This window comes from Perna viridis, chromosome 8 (genome assembly GCF_037379345.1).
Source record: "Perna viridis isolate PV_CMFRI_1.1 ecotype Kerala chromosome 8, ASM3737934v1, whole genome shotgun sequence".
Classification (NCBI taxonomy): Eukaryota; Metazoa; Mollusca; class Bivalvia; order Mytilida; family Mytilidae; genus Perna; species Perna viridis.
Window position 1 is genome coordinate 36,774,467 of NC_142452.1, and position 13,296 is coordinate 36,787,762.

The following is a 13,296-nucleotide window of genomic DNA, read 5'->3' on the forward strand; positions in this document are numbered from 1 at the left end:
ATAAATACAAACAATAAGTTTTACATCTCTTTAAGGACGGATAAGTAACAATACAACTAAGAGACTGCACAGCAGAAGTTTAACAAGGAAAGTAAAATAGAAATTATACATTTAAACATGAAAGTAAAAAGTATACTGCTAATCACAAAGAAAAAAACCCTATTTTCAACTTAATCATCAAAGGAAGCCCGAGTTTGATTTGTTTGTTGGGGTTTAACGTCCGAGCAGCAATATTTCAGCTATATTCAGACGATCGAGTTTGAAGCAAGTAACATAGAACTAAAATAGCCAAAAAATACAGAATTTCGGCACACAACAGAGATACGAGATTCTGGTACCTTTCCTTAAAGAAAACAATGGTTTTGTGTATGGATGAAAAATGAAAATAGCACTATAATACTGTTGACACATAAATACTTGTAAAGTACCAGTCCATATAAAGTGGTAGAGATGTTTCATGGCGAGGAAAAACCCATCGAACAAACCAATTTTTTTTTTTCATTTACATCTACATGTACCATATCTGTACATGCATGTACAAGTATAACATATATAACTATTATTTTTGCATTTTGGGAAAAAAAAACCATTACATTTCAATAAAATCAAGAACAATAACTCTTTCAAAGTGCCAATGGTCTCGCTAACCACTTCCGGGTCAAATGGCTACCTCCCTATGTAGTACCAAAAACACACTGAACCTAGACATATGCATTGTAAGTGCATTATTTGCGTGTATTATGATTAAAAGTAGTCAAAATAAAGCTGAGAATGTGTACTTAATCATATCTGTAATTAACTACAAAAGTGTATGAATATTGTTTACATGTGTTGGTAATTTGCCTCCATGCTGTCAGTTAGCAGAACAGGTAAAAATGTGAATTTTCAGTATTATCTATTCAAGTAAATTTTGTGAAGAATTTCTACAATCATCGTACCATTAGCATAATGATTTTGGAAACCTTATTTTCCAAGCTTTGCAACGGTATGCAACTTTAAGATGTCATTTGTCCTGGGAATTCACACTGAAACTTTGAAAATGACTTTTTTAACATGTACAGTAATGGAACTATAAAAAAAGAAAATTCATGTACAGTTGGGGAAAGAACCAATCTAATTAAAATTAGATTTTAAGTAACTGTCTTTGTAAGAATCATGCAAAATCTGAAAAAAAGTGATGCACCCCAAAAAAGGCTACATATTTTTATTTTTGTAATTAAGTTGTTTTATGGGTCTATACTATGAAATATGTAATTATTCATTCAAATATGCCTGCTCTTAGGAGATAATCGACATTGGAAATACAATAGATTCTATTGTATTTGAGCGCCATTTACAGAGTTATCTCCCTTAATTTTGAAATCTACAGTGCATTCTATATAATTTTTATCTCAAGAGCACAGGTTATATGAAAAACCACATGTTTATTTCTGATTACTATGACATTTCAAACAAAATATCAAAAATAAAAGTATGTAGGCTTTTCACCCATGAATCACATTTTGCATGATCCTTACCTGGAGTGCTACTTAATAGCTCCCCCTTTTTTCAATGTCACATGTTAAGATCTAGTTTAAAATAAGATTGGGAAGAACTTTAACAAATTTTTTCTTTCAGATCTTCATACAAATATGGAAATGCAGTTTATACACTTGTATATTTTCTGACCAATCATGTGAGGTGTAACAGAAATCATTACCCTTTTCCAACAAATGCATCTGACTTCAGGCTGTTTTGTTTTGTTTTTAGTTTTATTTATGTAAAATGAACTCTTTACTGTATAGAGAGGGAATTGACCAGTAGGAAATAATTTCATCAAAAGACAGAATCGATGCTCTAAACCAAGTAAATCCCCATTAACTAGCAAGCCTTCGATTGGTAGGCAAAATTAGAAAGCACCAGGAAGTGGTGTGTTAGAAACATAAAACTAAATCAACACCTAGCTAAAAAACCGATCTCGCAGCTCCCAGTTTTCTGTTATGTAGCAAGTACTGAAAAACAAGAGCTGCGAGATCAGCTTTTAATTAGATTGAAATGATATTAATCAACTTAAATATTTTAGGGTACAGGGGTTGACCAGTATCAACATGCCCAAAAGTCTGATTTCTAGTCAAGTGCAAATTGAATTGGAATATTGAAGTTGTTTGTAGTTGTTGTCATAGTTTAGAACTGATGGTCTGTTTCCTCTCAATTCTTGCTAAAGGAAAGGACTGAAAAGTCTGGTATATTTTCTTATACAACCTTTCATACTATTTTCTTACGTTTTTAATTTTATATAGAAGAAATACAATGGACACCAACAAATAATGTGTGTACTGTAAGACGCAAACTGTTTATGTACTTTCATACATTGATTTTGTAGAGAAATGTCTTCAGTCTCAGGAACAAAATTATAGTCATAAATTACTTTTTCTTTATCACTGTTAAACCATTATACCATTTCACTTGTCCACACAACAGGAATATACTGATATCTTGTTCCTTTTTCAGCCCTTATCTCCTAAACAGTTCAATTCACAATCCCTGAAATCATTTCCAGCCTTCCTTAAGTGGTATGGCAATTTCAAATTTACTCTATTGTCTGGATAACAGGAAAATGCGGATTTATGGCTCTTTTTGGCCCCTATATCCTAAAATTACAAGTCACAACCACCGAAACTATGATAATGCTGCCACCAAAGACAGCAGGATGATATCATTTACACCACAAATTCTTTTGCAGTTCTATAAGAAATTAAGATGACATCTATACAATTTTGAAATGCATGTATGTTTTCTGTTAAGAAAAAAACTAATAGCAATGGTTCTTATGGTTTTTAATTGTCATTAATAAAATCTTAAACACAACCCTGATGCTACAACAAAACATATGATTGATAAAATAAATATCACATCTATATATATCACAAACAATGGTAATGGTCCCTGTACATACATCTTACATAAAGTGAAAATAGAAAATGAAAGTTGGATCTTCCTGTAAGGTACCAAACAGTCCATCACTTGTGATTAGTAAAGGAAAGGTGTGTCTCGATTAATTTTTAACAAAACAGGAAAATATGTTGGTATGGATGCAATGCTTGTCAGTTCAAAATCAGTAATATTTTTAAACTTCATAAATATGTACGTAAATAAATTTATGCATACACACAGACCGGAAAAATAAACTTTATGATGTTTTTTTTTGGCATTTAAATTATACTTGTATAGATAGATTCTTCTTCAGCAATGAGTGTTTTAAATTACTTCTCCACTGAAGTTGGTGGAATTAAAACTTCCAACCTGCAAGCCTTAGCGAGCATATTATTATCTTAATTTTACCATAGAGAGTGGAGAAATAATTTAAATCAAGTATTGGCTTGTGGAGAATGTTTCTCCCAGGAGAACTATAGAAACCTTAAAAAGTGTAAAATGGTGGAACACTCACACAGAAATTTCATCACTGCTCAGTGGTTAAAAAGTCAAGTGCATTTTTAATCAAAGGCTTAGAAGGAGTGAAAATATTTTATCCACTTGTATTTTATTCTTGCTTCAATGAGATGAAACACATGGAAAAAGTGTTAACAGAACACAACTTCAAGGATGGAAAACAGAAGGAAATTTTTGTGACTCAAAACTTAAGTTCCATATATCTGATCTAATAAACAATTTGAGATTCTAAAAGTAAACAGTAATACAAAAAATAGATAATAAAACATTATAATTTTGCATAAATACAAACAATAAGTTTTACATCTCTTTAAGGACGGATAAGTAACAATACAACTAAGAGACTGCACAGCAGAAGTTTAACAAGGAAAGTAAAATAGAAATTATACATTTAAACATGAAAGTAAAAAGTATACTGCTAATCACAAAGAAAAAAACCCTATTTTCAACTTAATCATCAAAGGAAGCCCGAGTTTGATTTGTTTGTTGGGGTTTAACGTCCGAGCAGCAATATTTCAGCTATATTCAGACGATCGAGTTTGAAGCAAGTAACATAGAACTAAAATAGCCAAAAAATACAGAATTTCGGCACACAACAGAGATACGAGATTCTGGTACCTTTCCTTAAAGAAAACAATGGTTTTGTGTATGGATGAAAAATGAAAATAGCACTATAATACTGTTGACACATAAATACTTGTAAAGTACCAGTCCATATAAAGTGGTAGAGATGTTTCATGGCGAGGAAAAACCCATCGAACAAACAAATTTTTTTTTTTTTCATTTACATCTACATGTACCATATCTGTACATGCATGTACAAGTATAACATATATAACTATTATTTTTGCATTTTGGGAAAAAAAAACCATTACATTTCAATAAAATCAAGAACAATAACTCTTTCAAAGTGCCAATGGTCTCGCTAACCACTTCCGGGTCAAATGGCTACCTCCCTATGTAGTACCAAAAACACACTGAACCTAGACATATGCATTGTAAGTGCATTATTTGCGTGTATTATGATTAAAAGTAGTCAAAATAAAGCTGAGAATGTGTACTTAATCATATCTGTAATTAACTACAAAAGTGTATGAATATTGTTTACATGTGTTGGTAATTTGCCTCCATGCTGTCAGTTAGCAGAACAGGTAAAAATGTGAATTTTCAGTATTATCTATTCAAGTAAATTTTGTGAAGAATTTCTACAATCATCGTACCATTAGCATAATGATTTTGGAAACCTTATTTTCCAAGCTTTGCAACGGTATGCAACTTTAAGATGTCATTTGTCCTGGGGATTCACACTGAAACTTTGAAAATGACTTTTTTAACATGTACAGTAATGGAAACGTTAGAAGTGGTTAGTGAGACCAATATCAGGTATAGTCTATATTTCTATTTCAAAAGTGCAACATCCAAACTAAGTTTGGTTATGTGGTCTGTAATCATATCTGGATAAGATATAAAAATGAAATTTATGGAATTTTGAAACATGTGAATCACCTCCAGTCTTGTATTCATATAGACTGCTACTTATGGAGGTAGACCTAGGGTAAGGGACACAACTCTTACAAATCATTGGAACTTCCATATTTACCATTTTACATTAATCTCATGTAAGCATCAATGTAACTTGGACTGATTTCATTGTTTCAAAGGACAGCTTGAAAGGCTTTGGTGAAATTGAATATGATACAAACATATCACTGATTTCAAGAGTTATGTTCCTCACTCTTGGTTTACTTCCTTAATAGAATGATAATATTGAACACTATAGATTGTTAAGTGATATACTCATTTTCAATACACAGAAACCTCCTAGGACGGTCAAATGCAAAGGTAAATCATGTTTTGTGCTTTAAAGAGTGTTAATCAAATTAGATATTGGTCTTTCATAAGTTTTAACTTTTGATGGTGTAAATGTACACTAGGCCATAACAATTCTTACTTTGTCAAATTAATTTTGAAATATCAAGTACATGTAGTAAAAATTCAATTATATATTACTTTTCTGATGAATTTTTATTTCACAAGAAAACAGAATACCTGTGGTTTGCAGCAGTAAAATACAATATTTTCGTCTCATTACATACCAGTCCATATAAAATTCAGGCATTGCCAATGGGAGAGGTGATTCATTATGTAGAAAAAACCCACCAAACAATGCTGTTTTGGTCTACATATGCTACATTTGGTGCAACAATAGTCCTCTCTGTATTCAGATCTGTATAACTGAGAAAAAAAATACATTAACCTAGTACTAAAATCAACTAAATCTAATCAAATCAAGAATGATAACTCTTGCAAAAAGCTAATTTCATACACATCTATATGGTTTTATCTAAAAACACAAAAACAAATGACATACTAAGACTGGTTATAGGGTCCGTAACTGTTTCTGAATTACCAATTGAAATTAAAGTGGATTTGATGGCTTTTTGACATGTATGAATCACCTCCTGTTTGATTTTTATAAAGACTGCTACTTAACCATTATACATGTAAGTACACATTATTGCACTTCAAACGATAAATACATGTGGTTTTACAGTGTATTAAAAGAACACAAGCACACTGGCATTGAAACATTTTCAGGCAGTAACAAAAAAGAGATCTAAATACATGTAGCTTCACAAATAATTGAATACAATGAAAATATAAAAAAAATATTGTTACTTCTTTGGAAAGATATTTTCTTGTATTTTGAAGATAAATATCAAAGAATAAATAAGGCATTCTACTACTTTAGTGTATAGGGATTAAGAGGAATATACCAATACAGTTTTTAGAATTATTTTGCCTCTTACAGCTTATCAAACTATAAATAATCAGTTGAAAAAGAATTCCTACAAACTCTGGTATTAATTATTTACAAAGTGACAAAAAAGAATGAAATGAATTTGATTTCACCCTTTCTATTTTTTATGAATGTGGAAAAAACATTATGAATTTTCATTGTTCAATTCAAAGTGGCAAGCAAAAAAATAAGAATATAAACATTGTGACTCATTTTCTAAAATTCTAAAATTCTAAAAGCAGAGACAATCTAAGAAAAAGCATGCAAATAAAAAACCCATCATTATGCCATGAAATATTACATCATGCATTAATGTTACTGATCTTCTGAACTTTTGACCTTATAAACCCTGAAGTCTGGAATTCAATGATCCAATTCACTGAAACTAGCTCTAGCTGGAATAAACTGGTACAAACTGGAATGTACTGGTACAATCTGTCACAAGTTCACTGAAGCACATCAATCACTGTGAAACCATTGAAGCATGACAAACACTGATGTAACAGCAGTCAGCCAATCAAAAAGCACCACAAGTGAACACAATGTAAGGAATTCCGGTATCCTTGCCCTTTACAAACTAGTCCTTAAAAAGTTATTTCAGCCCCATGGATTACCATTTCCACCTCCTCCATCAAGAGAATCTGAAAATTGATAATTTTTGGAATAATTAGTCATTGGTTTTCAACAAAAACTTCAAGTACAGCAAAGCATAGAAACTCAAGTAATTGAGCACCTGGACTCCATTAAAAAACAAAAAAAACATGAAAACAAACTGATCCATGCCTTAGAAAAAATAACCTTCTCTCAAAAATATTGTTTTGCTGTTAGCTGTCAAAACCTATCACAATGTAAAATAAAATATTTATACCCATAGGGCGTTTTTTCAGAGTCTCTGATTCATGGTCTTTGGTCAATTAACATCCTGGTAGTACAATATTCTTGGACGCATTTCAATTTTCATGTATTACTTGTTTTATCAAAAAGAAAGCAAAGATCAAACACTCATAAAGAAATTACTGGTTTACATGATAAAAAAAAATTCATTTTTATTAGCACCTTAACAGATTTACTTAAATTTACATCTTCTTCATAATTTCTTCAAACAGTGGAGTAACAGTATTCCACAAAAATTGTCTGGAAATGCACAGAGACTTCAGCATCACGGGGTATGACATTTACATTTTATGAACGCTGTCCCATCTGACAAGTTGATGAAAATTTTACATGTCCAAATTGATGTCCTTAAGTTATGTATATGCATGTTAAAAAATTAAAACAATTTGTTTGCCATCCAGGCAAGTATAATATAACTTTCACTTGTCTGATAAGTAATTTCACTTGTCCTAGTCAATAGGACATCCGTTTCACGGATGTCATTCCCTGATTCAGAAGGGTATCTTTTGATAGTAATGTGGTTAAGTTCATGGCTAAAAAGTACAGAAAATTCTTATTTTCTATTCATGATTTTAAAAGACAAAACATTTTCAAATTGATCAAACTAATTGATAACAATGATAACTACCTTGGGGAGGAGGTGAACCAATGCTGTGACGCCCCTGGCTTAAATTGGACCGCCGTAATGCTAACTCTGATTCTGAAATCTGTCGCAGATCTCGTCGAGACAGTTTGACAGGTGTGACAGTAGTTGAGACATTGGCCCCAGACTTGGCAGAGCTAGGTCTAGAATTCTGTCGCTCACTCCTTGCACTCAGTAACCTAAAACAATATAAATGATATTAACCAATATTTACATGTATTAGTTGTTTTCAATAGATTATAATCTAAAAGCAACTTGTAACTGTAGTGCTGAAGAGCATATCACCACAATGAAAATCGGGCATTAATGGGACATTAAGTGATACCATGCCATGTAAGGCGCAAAAAAAAGGGGGATGGAAAAATTTTACAAATGGCTAACTCAAAACCTGCATTTTGGAATTTGCTTTAAATTGAACTTAAACATATTTTTTTTTTTTTGGGACTAAACAACTTCCTTCTCGTGTTATCCTCTGGAAACTGTTGGGGGACAGATAGAAAGAAGGACGGTTGGACACACCACTTTTTGGTGTTGGTGGGGTATGAAAAATATCTAGCATGCCTGATTATCTTATTTCTTCATAGTAAAATAAATCAACAAAAAAAATATTTGTCTGTAGTAACTTTAAAACTTTTTTTAACATATCCTATGACTGGAAATTTACATATAGTGCACCTTCGGCCAGTTTTAAAGAGAAAAAAATGATAAAATTTGTTTATGGGTTTCAGTGTAAAAACCTTGGCTTGAAAAATTTCTTGTAACTTACAAAATGTATGCTATTCAATATATGTTTTCTTTTTTTCAGTGCTTTGCAAGTAATGAATGTCAATTTCTTTTAATGACAGTTATTGTTAAAATTACACAAATTCACATATATATCTAATTACTTAATATAAATATTTTACAAAGGAGTAGGTCTGGTAAGGGCAAAATTTTCTCACAAAATCAAAGTGTACCTGAAGAAGTTCAAACTGGATTAAAATAGGAAAAAATCAATGAAAAATGCTAAAAGTTTTGCATATTTTTTGGTTCTTTTATCCTTGGCCACATGCATGCTTCATATATTTTGTGTATATCTGTCAATTATAACTCATATTCAAATGTCTTGAGTGAACACAGCTGTGACCATTTCCATTCCACACAAAAATCGTCTTAAAAATTGCAGAAATGTTTCAATTTTCAGGATTATGTAAATTTTGCTTAATTACATATAATTATTTCTGGAATTACTTCCAAAATTTTGTCAAAAATAGCTTATAATTAGTATTTACAACCATTTTACTATACTACTACAACCTAAACAAAACCTTTAAACAATATGCACAAATAAAGGCCAAAAAGGATTCTTACCAGACCTACTCCTTCGTGTTTACCTAGTGATAAGAGAATTCGTGTCTAAACTGAAGTAAAAGGTTATTTCTATCAGATAAATCCTTTTACAGCAAAACTAATTATGCTCATATTCTGCCTAATCCTTATAAAAACTATTATAAATTACCTGTTAGATTCTCTGGGTGGTATATGATTACTGGAAGCCCCTACGGCATGGTCAGGTTCATTGATAGAACTCTGTACTGAACTTCTTGTGTCAATATCATCTGTAAATCAACATATAAATAATACTTTAATCAGGATTTATCAAAGACAGATGGATGACCAGACTGACGGACAGACATATCCATGTGCTTTTATGTATTCAACATGTAACTCTTGCTCGCATCTGGACATTTGAATTTTAACTCAAGGAGTAGTTTGATATAATGAATGTAAAACATTTTAATCTTCTTCATTCATTTAAATTGTTTTTTTTTTGTGTCAATACATTGTTGGAGATAGATGTAAAAGTTTGTTTTTCTAAGGGTTTTAATATTAAAATTACTACATAGCATCATAATAATTTCCACTGAAAGTAACTAAAAGTAATTGTGCAATAAATTTCTGTAATGCAGTAGTGCTAGGACTTAACATTGGTGACATCATTTGGAACTTGGAACCCCAAACTTCACAAAAAGATACAATTCGCTATACAATTAAAGAATTAATTTAATGAACCACATATAATACTTGTATATACTGTGAAAGTACTTTAATTTGTAGATACCAATTTTCATGAATTAGGGAAGAAACAAAAGTTTGTGGATTCTTGAATCGTGATTTTGAGGTTTTCAGTATACACTCCCAATGAAATCTCCTTTTCGTTAGGACTCAAATTTTGTGGTTTGGCCTTCCCACAAAAACCACAAAAATTGGTACCCCACCAACAATAATATTTTCACAGTATTACACATTCATGCTTGTGCAATAAACATTCTACCAGGTACAATGTTTCCCAATATTCATGTAATAACCTTTATTTTAACTATAATGAAAATAAGTACTATCATTAAAGAAAAGCTAGCAGACACAGTAAAATATTTACTTATAATTATCTATATTTCATTCAGAAAATAACACATGACATGTAATTTAAATCTTCCACACAGTTTTTTCAAATAACACTAAGTTATGAGTATTTGGCCAAGCAGGAAACATAATGCGATCAGGTGACTTGTGATTCCATAGAAGAGCGTCTTTAAGGTCAAAGTGTAAAAGGCGAAACTATACAGACTGTGTTGGAAACGCTATCACTCATCTACAAGTAAAATACTATATCAACCTTACCCTGATGTGGAACTGCTCCTGAAGCTTCCAACTCTCTTAATCTCTTCTTAAGTTCTCGACTGGTCTTCTTATAATAGTATAGTTCTTTCTCAAGTCTTTGTATTCTGAAATGGGAAGACAGCATTTTTTTTCATTAATCTAAACAATTGATGCTATTCAAATAAGTTCAGACAAATGAAGTTAGGAACACTTACTTTTGGTAAATATTTGGCATGTTGTGTGTTACTATAATAAATAAATAGTGCATAAAGAAATCCGACACTGAACAAGAACATTTTTAGTCAGATTATCTCCGATTGCAAGCACCCTATAAAAATTGTCTTCCTTTATGCACATCCTGAAATCATAGAACCATTCCAAAAAAATTTCATTAAAATCCACTGAATGATTTAGATGGAAAAGCTAATCAAGCTATACTTGTCGTAAAAGGCGACTAAATAGTGCTCAGAATGTTAGCCGGGGCTAGGCCCTCTGCCCACGGAGCAACTGGGTTGTGTGCCCCAGGTGGTGGAATGGGGTACCCCTGGCGTGTTACATGCTGGGGTTGTCAGGCTATAATACGGAAAACCTGACCGCAAACCATAGTGGTGCACGGTGTTGGGAAAGATGCCACGTTCCTTGCACGTTAAAGAACCCTACTGTGGTATTCTCCCGGAGTAGGAACCATAGGACCCTACCCACCTCTCCCTATTTCCAGTGGCAATCAAAATTTGTCCACCCCATTGTCCTTGTATCCCATCCCCTTTTTCATTTCATCATCATTTCAAGTTCATTTTATCATCAATTTCATGTTCATCGTGTGAATATAGCTGAAATATTGCTGCTCGGACGTTAAACCCCAACAAACAAACAAACAAACTAATCAAGCTATATATACAAAATGGATTTGGGAAAAGCTTATCAACTCAAAATTTTCAGTTTTTATTCAATTAAAATATTTACCAGTTAAGAAAGAAGTTTGGAAAAAAAAAACAGAAATCTGACCTTGAGGTCAAAGTTCAAGGTCAAAGACCACTATCCATGGTACTGGACACATTGTCTTTTGGTGATCTACCAACATGCAAAATAACAATAGCTTTAAGACATCTAAAGACAAACAAGTGCCAGCCGGATACATTTAGTAACGGATGGATGAACAGACAGAGTGATCACTATAGGGCTTGGATGGTCCCTAATTATATATTATTCTATGAAAACTTACTTTTCATCAATTTCAGGACCAAATCCACCACTAGAATTCACCTGTGTACCAGACTCTGCCAGCTGTCTCATCAACATCTGTATTTTCTGTTCATATTCCCTAGTCTGTTTGGTGATCCTCCTATCAACCTCTACAGCTGACCTTTGTAATGCTGCCTCTAACTCTCTAATTAACCTCTCCTGCTCATCTTGCTTCACCTACCATGATTGAAATAAACTTTTCTTGAACTGTTGTATTGGTCTGATTATACTACTATTAGGTTAATACAATACTATATGAAAGATGAAATTATGGCATAAGGCAACAATTGTGTGTGGAAGACATAATGAAAGCAAGATACATGTACATGTATCAACAGATATACCAAATAAAAAAAAAAGATGTTTTTGAGTCTAAACCTTGTTCACTTCTGGAAACTTGAACTTTAAAAGTCGTTTTTGGATATGTTTTAACCTAATGCTATTGGAAAAAGACAAACTGAGGATGGAATTACGAGACTATCCACTAACAAAAAATCTATATACATCAACAAAAACTGTTTTAACAGAACCCTTTTTGGACTATAAAATTGGTTCAGTTAGGCTATAAAAACAATATGCTAAGTTCTCAGGCCCCACCGCATCCCTAAAAACCCTCCCGCATCTGCAATTTTTATTACGGTAAAATCCGAAAATTTCATATCTGTTCCAGAAATTTTCATATCCAGTCAGGAATTGACTTTTAATTACTTAATGGAATCGTTTGCACGCTTGACAAAAAGGTAAAAGTACGATGCGAATGAAGCTGCTATTTAACACCGATCTGATGGCGGAGAGAGGGCTCTTATTTCTTGCCACATCTCATCTTCCAGTGAAGTTTTAATGCCATGGAGTATTTTATTTAACTTCTCAAAATCCTGTACATCCTGTATGTTTACAGAATTGTTCAATAGCATGAAATTTCTGGAAAAAAAAAGAAACTTGTTCCGATGAAAAAAAGGAAAAAAATGCCTCCCTCCTGCATCAATTTTTTTTTTAAAAAGTGGCCTGAGATCCTAGACATTTTTCCTTGTGAGGCCTTAGACAGGTGTTTGTTTATCAAGGTGAGAAATACTCTTATATGTAAATTGATATATAGGTACTTTGAAAGTGTCTGGTTTAGACAGGTATTCTGAATATTCAGATTTTCATGGTTTGGTTTAGAAAGTTTCAGTGGAGTCACAAACTTAATAGGCATAACACGAAAAAGTTCGCATTACTTTACCTCCATCTCACTACAGTGTAGGTTTAGTCGTCTCTCGGTATCCTTCAGAGCCACAACCTTGTTAAAGTATTTCATCATCAGAGACCTAGTCTCAGCTGTTGTAAGGGAATTCAACTTGTTCATCACATTGTCCTCACTCTGAAAAAAAAAAATTCAGTGAATTGATATATCATAAAGACTTTATGTCCCAATAACTATACAGGCAATCTTTTCTTTCACAAGTATTTAATAAATATTAGCTGAACAAAACCGACAGGCACAAATTGGGGATTTTCCAGCACAGATAAAATATGGTACATTTGGAAATTTTTGTAACATTGATTTTTCATGGTTTCTGTGATTTTCCATCTTTCACAGAATTAACTACTTCTCTGTCTAAGAATCAGGCAAACTGTGTATAAGGTGTGGCACATGAAGAAAAAAAAA

At 32.3% G+C, this 13,296-nt stretch overlaps 1 protein-coding gene across 4 annotated transcripts in view; it reads right to left on the bottom strand.

Annotated features, from left to right (window-relative positions):
- Positions 1–2,799: 2,799 nt before the first annotated feature.
- LOC148610371 (kinesin-like protein KIF27) overlaps positions 2,800–13,296 on the bottom strand; it is a 41,723-nt gene continuing 31,226 nt past the window's right edge. For all 4 annotated transcript variants that reach the window (XM_088542901.1, XM_088542899.1, XM_088542900.1 and 1 more), the window contains 6 exons: positions 12,871–13,008; positions 11,629–11,825; positions 10,428–10,531; positions 9,265–9,364; positions 7,752–7,945; positions 2,800–6,870 (listed from right to left, as the gene is read on the bottom strand). In XM_088542901.1, coding sequence (XP_088399027.1) covers positions 6,827–6,870; positions 7,752–7,945; positions 9,265–9,364; positions 10,428–10,531; positions 11,629–11,825; positions 12,871–13,008 — 777 coding nt within the window. In that variant the 3' untranslated portion in view covers positions 2,800–6,826. The remainder of the gene's footprint in view (positions 6,871–7,751; positions 7,946–9,264; positions 9,365–10,427; positions 10,532–11,628; positions 11,826–12,870; positions 13,009–13,296) is intronic.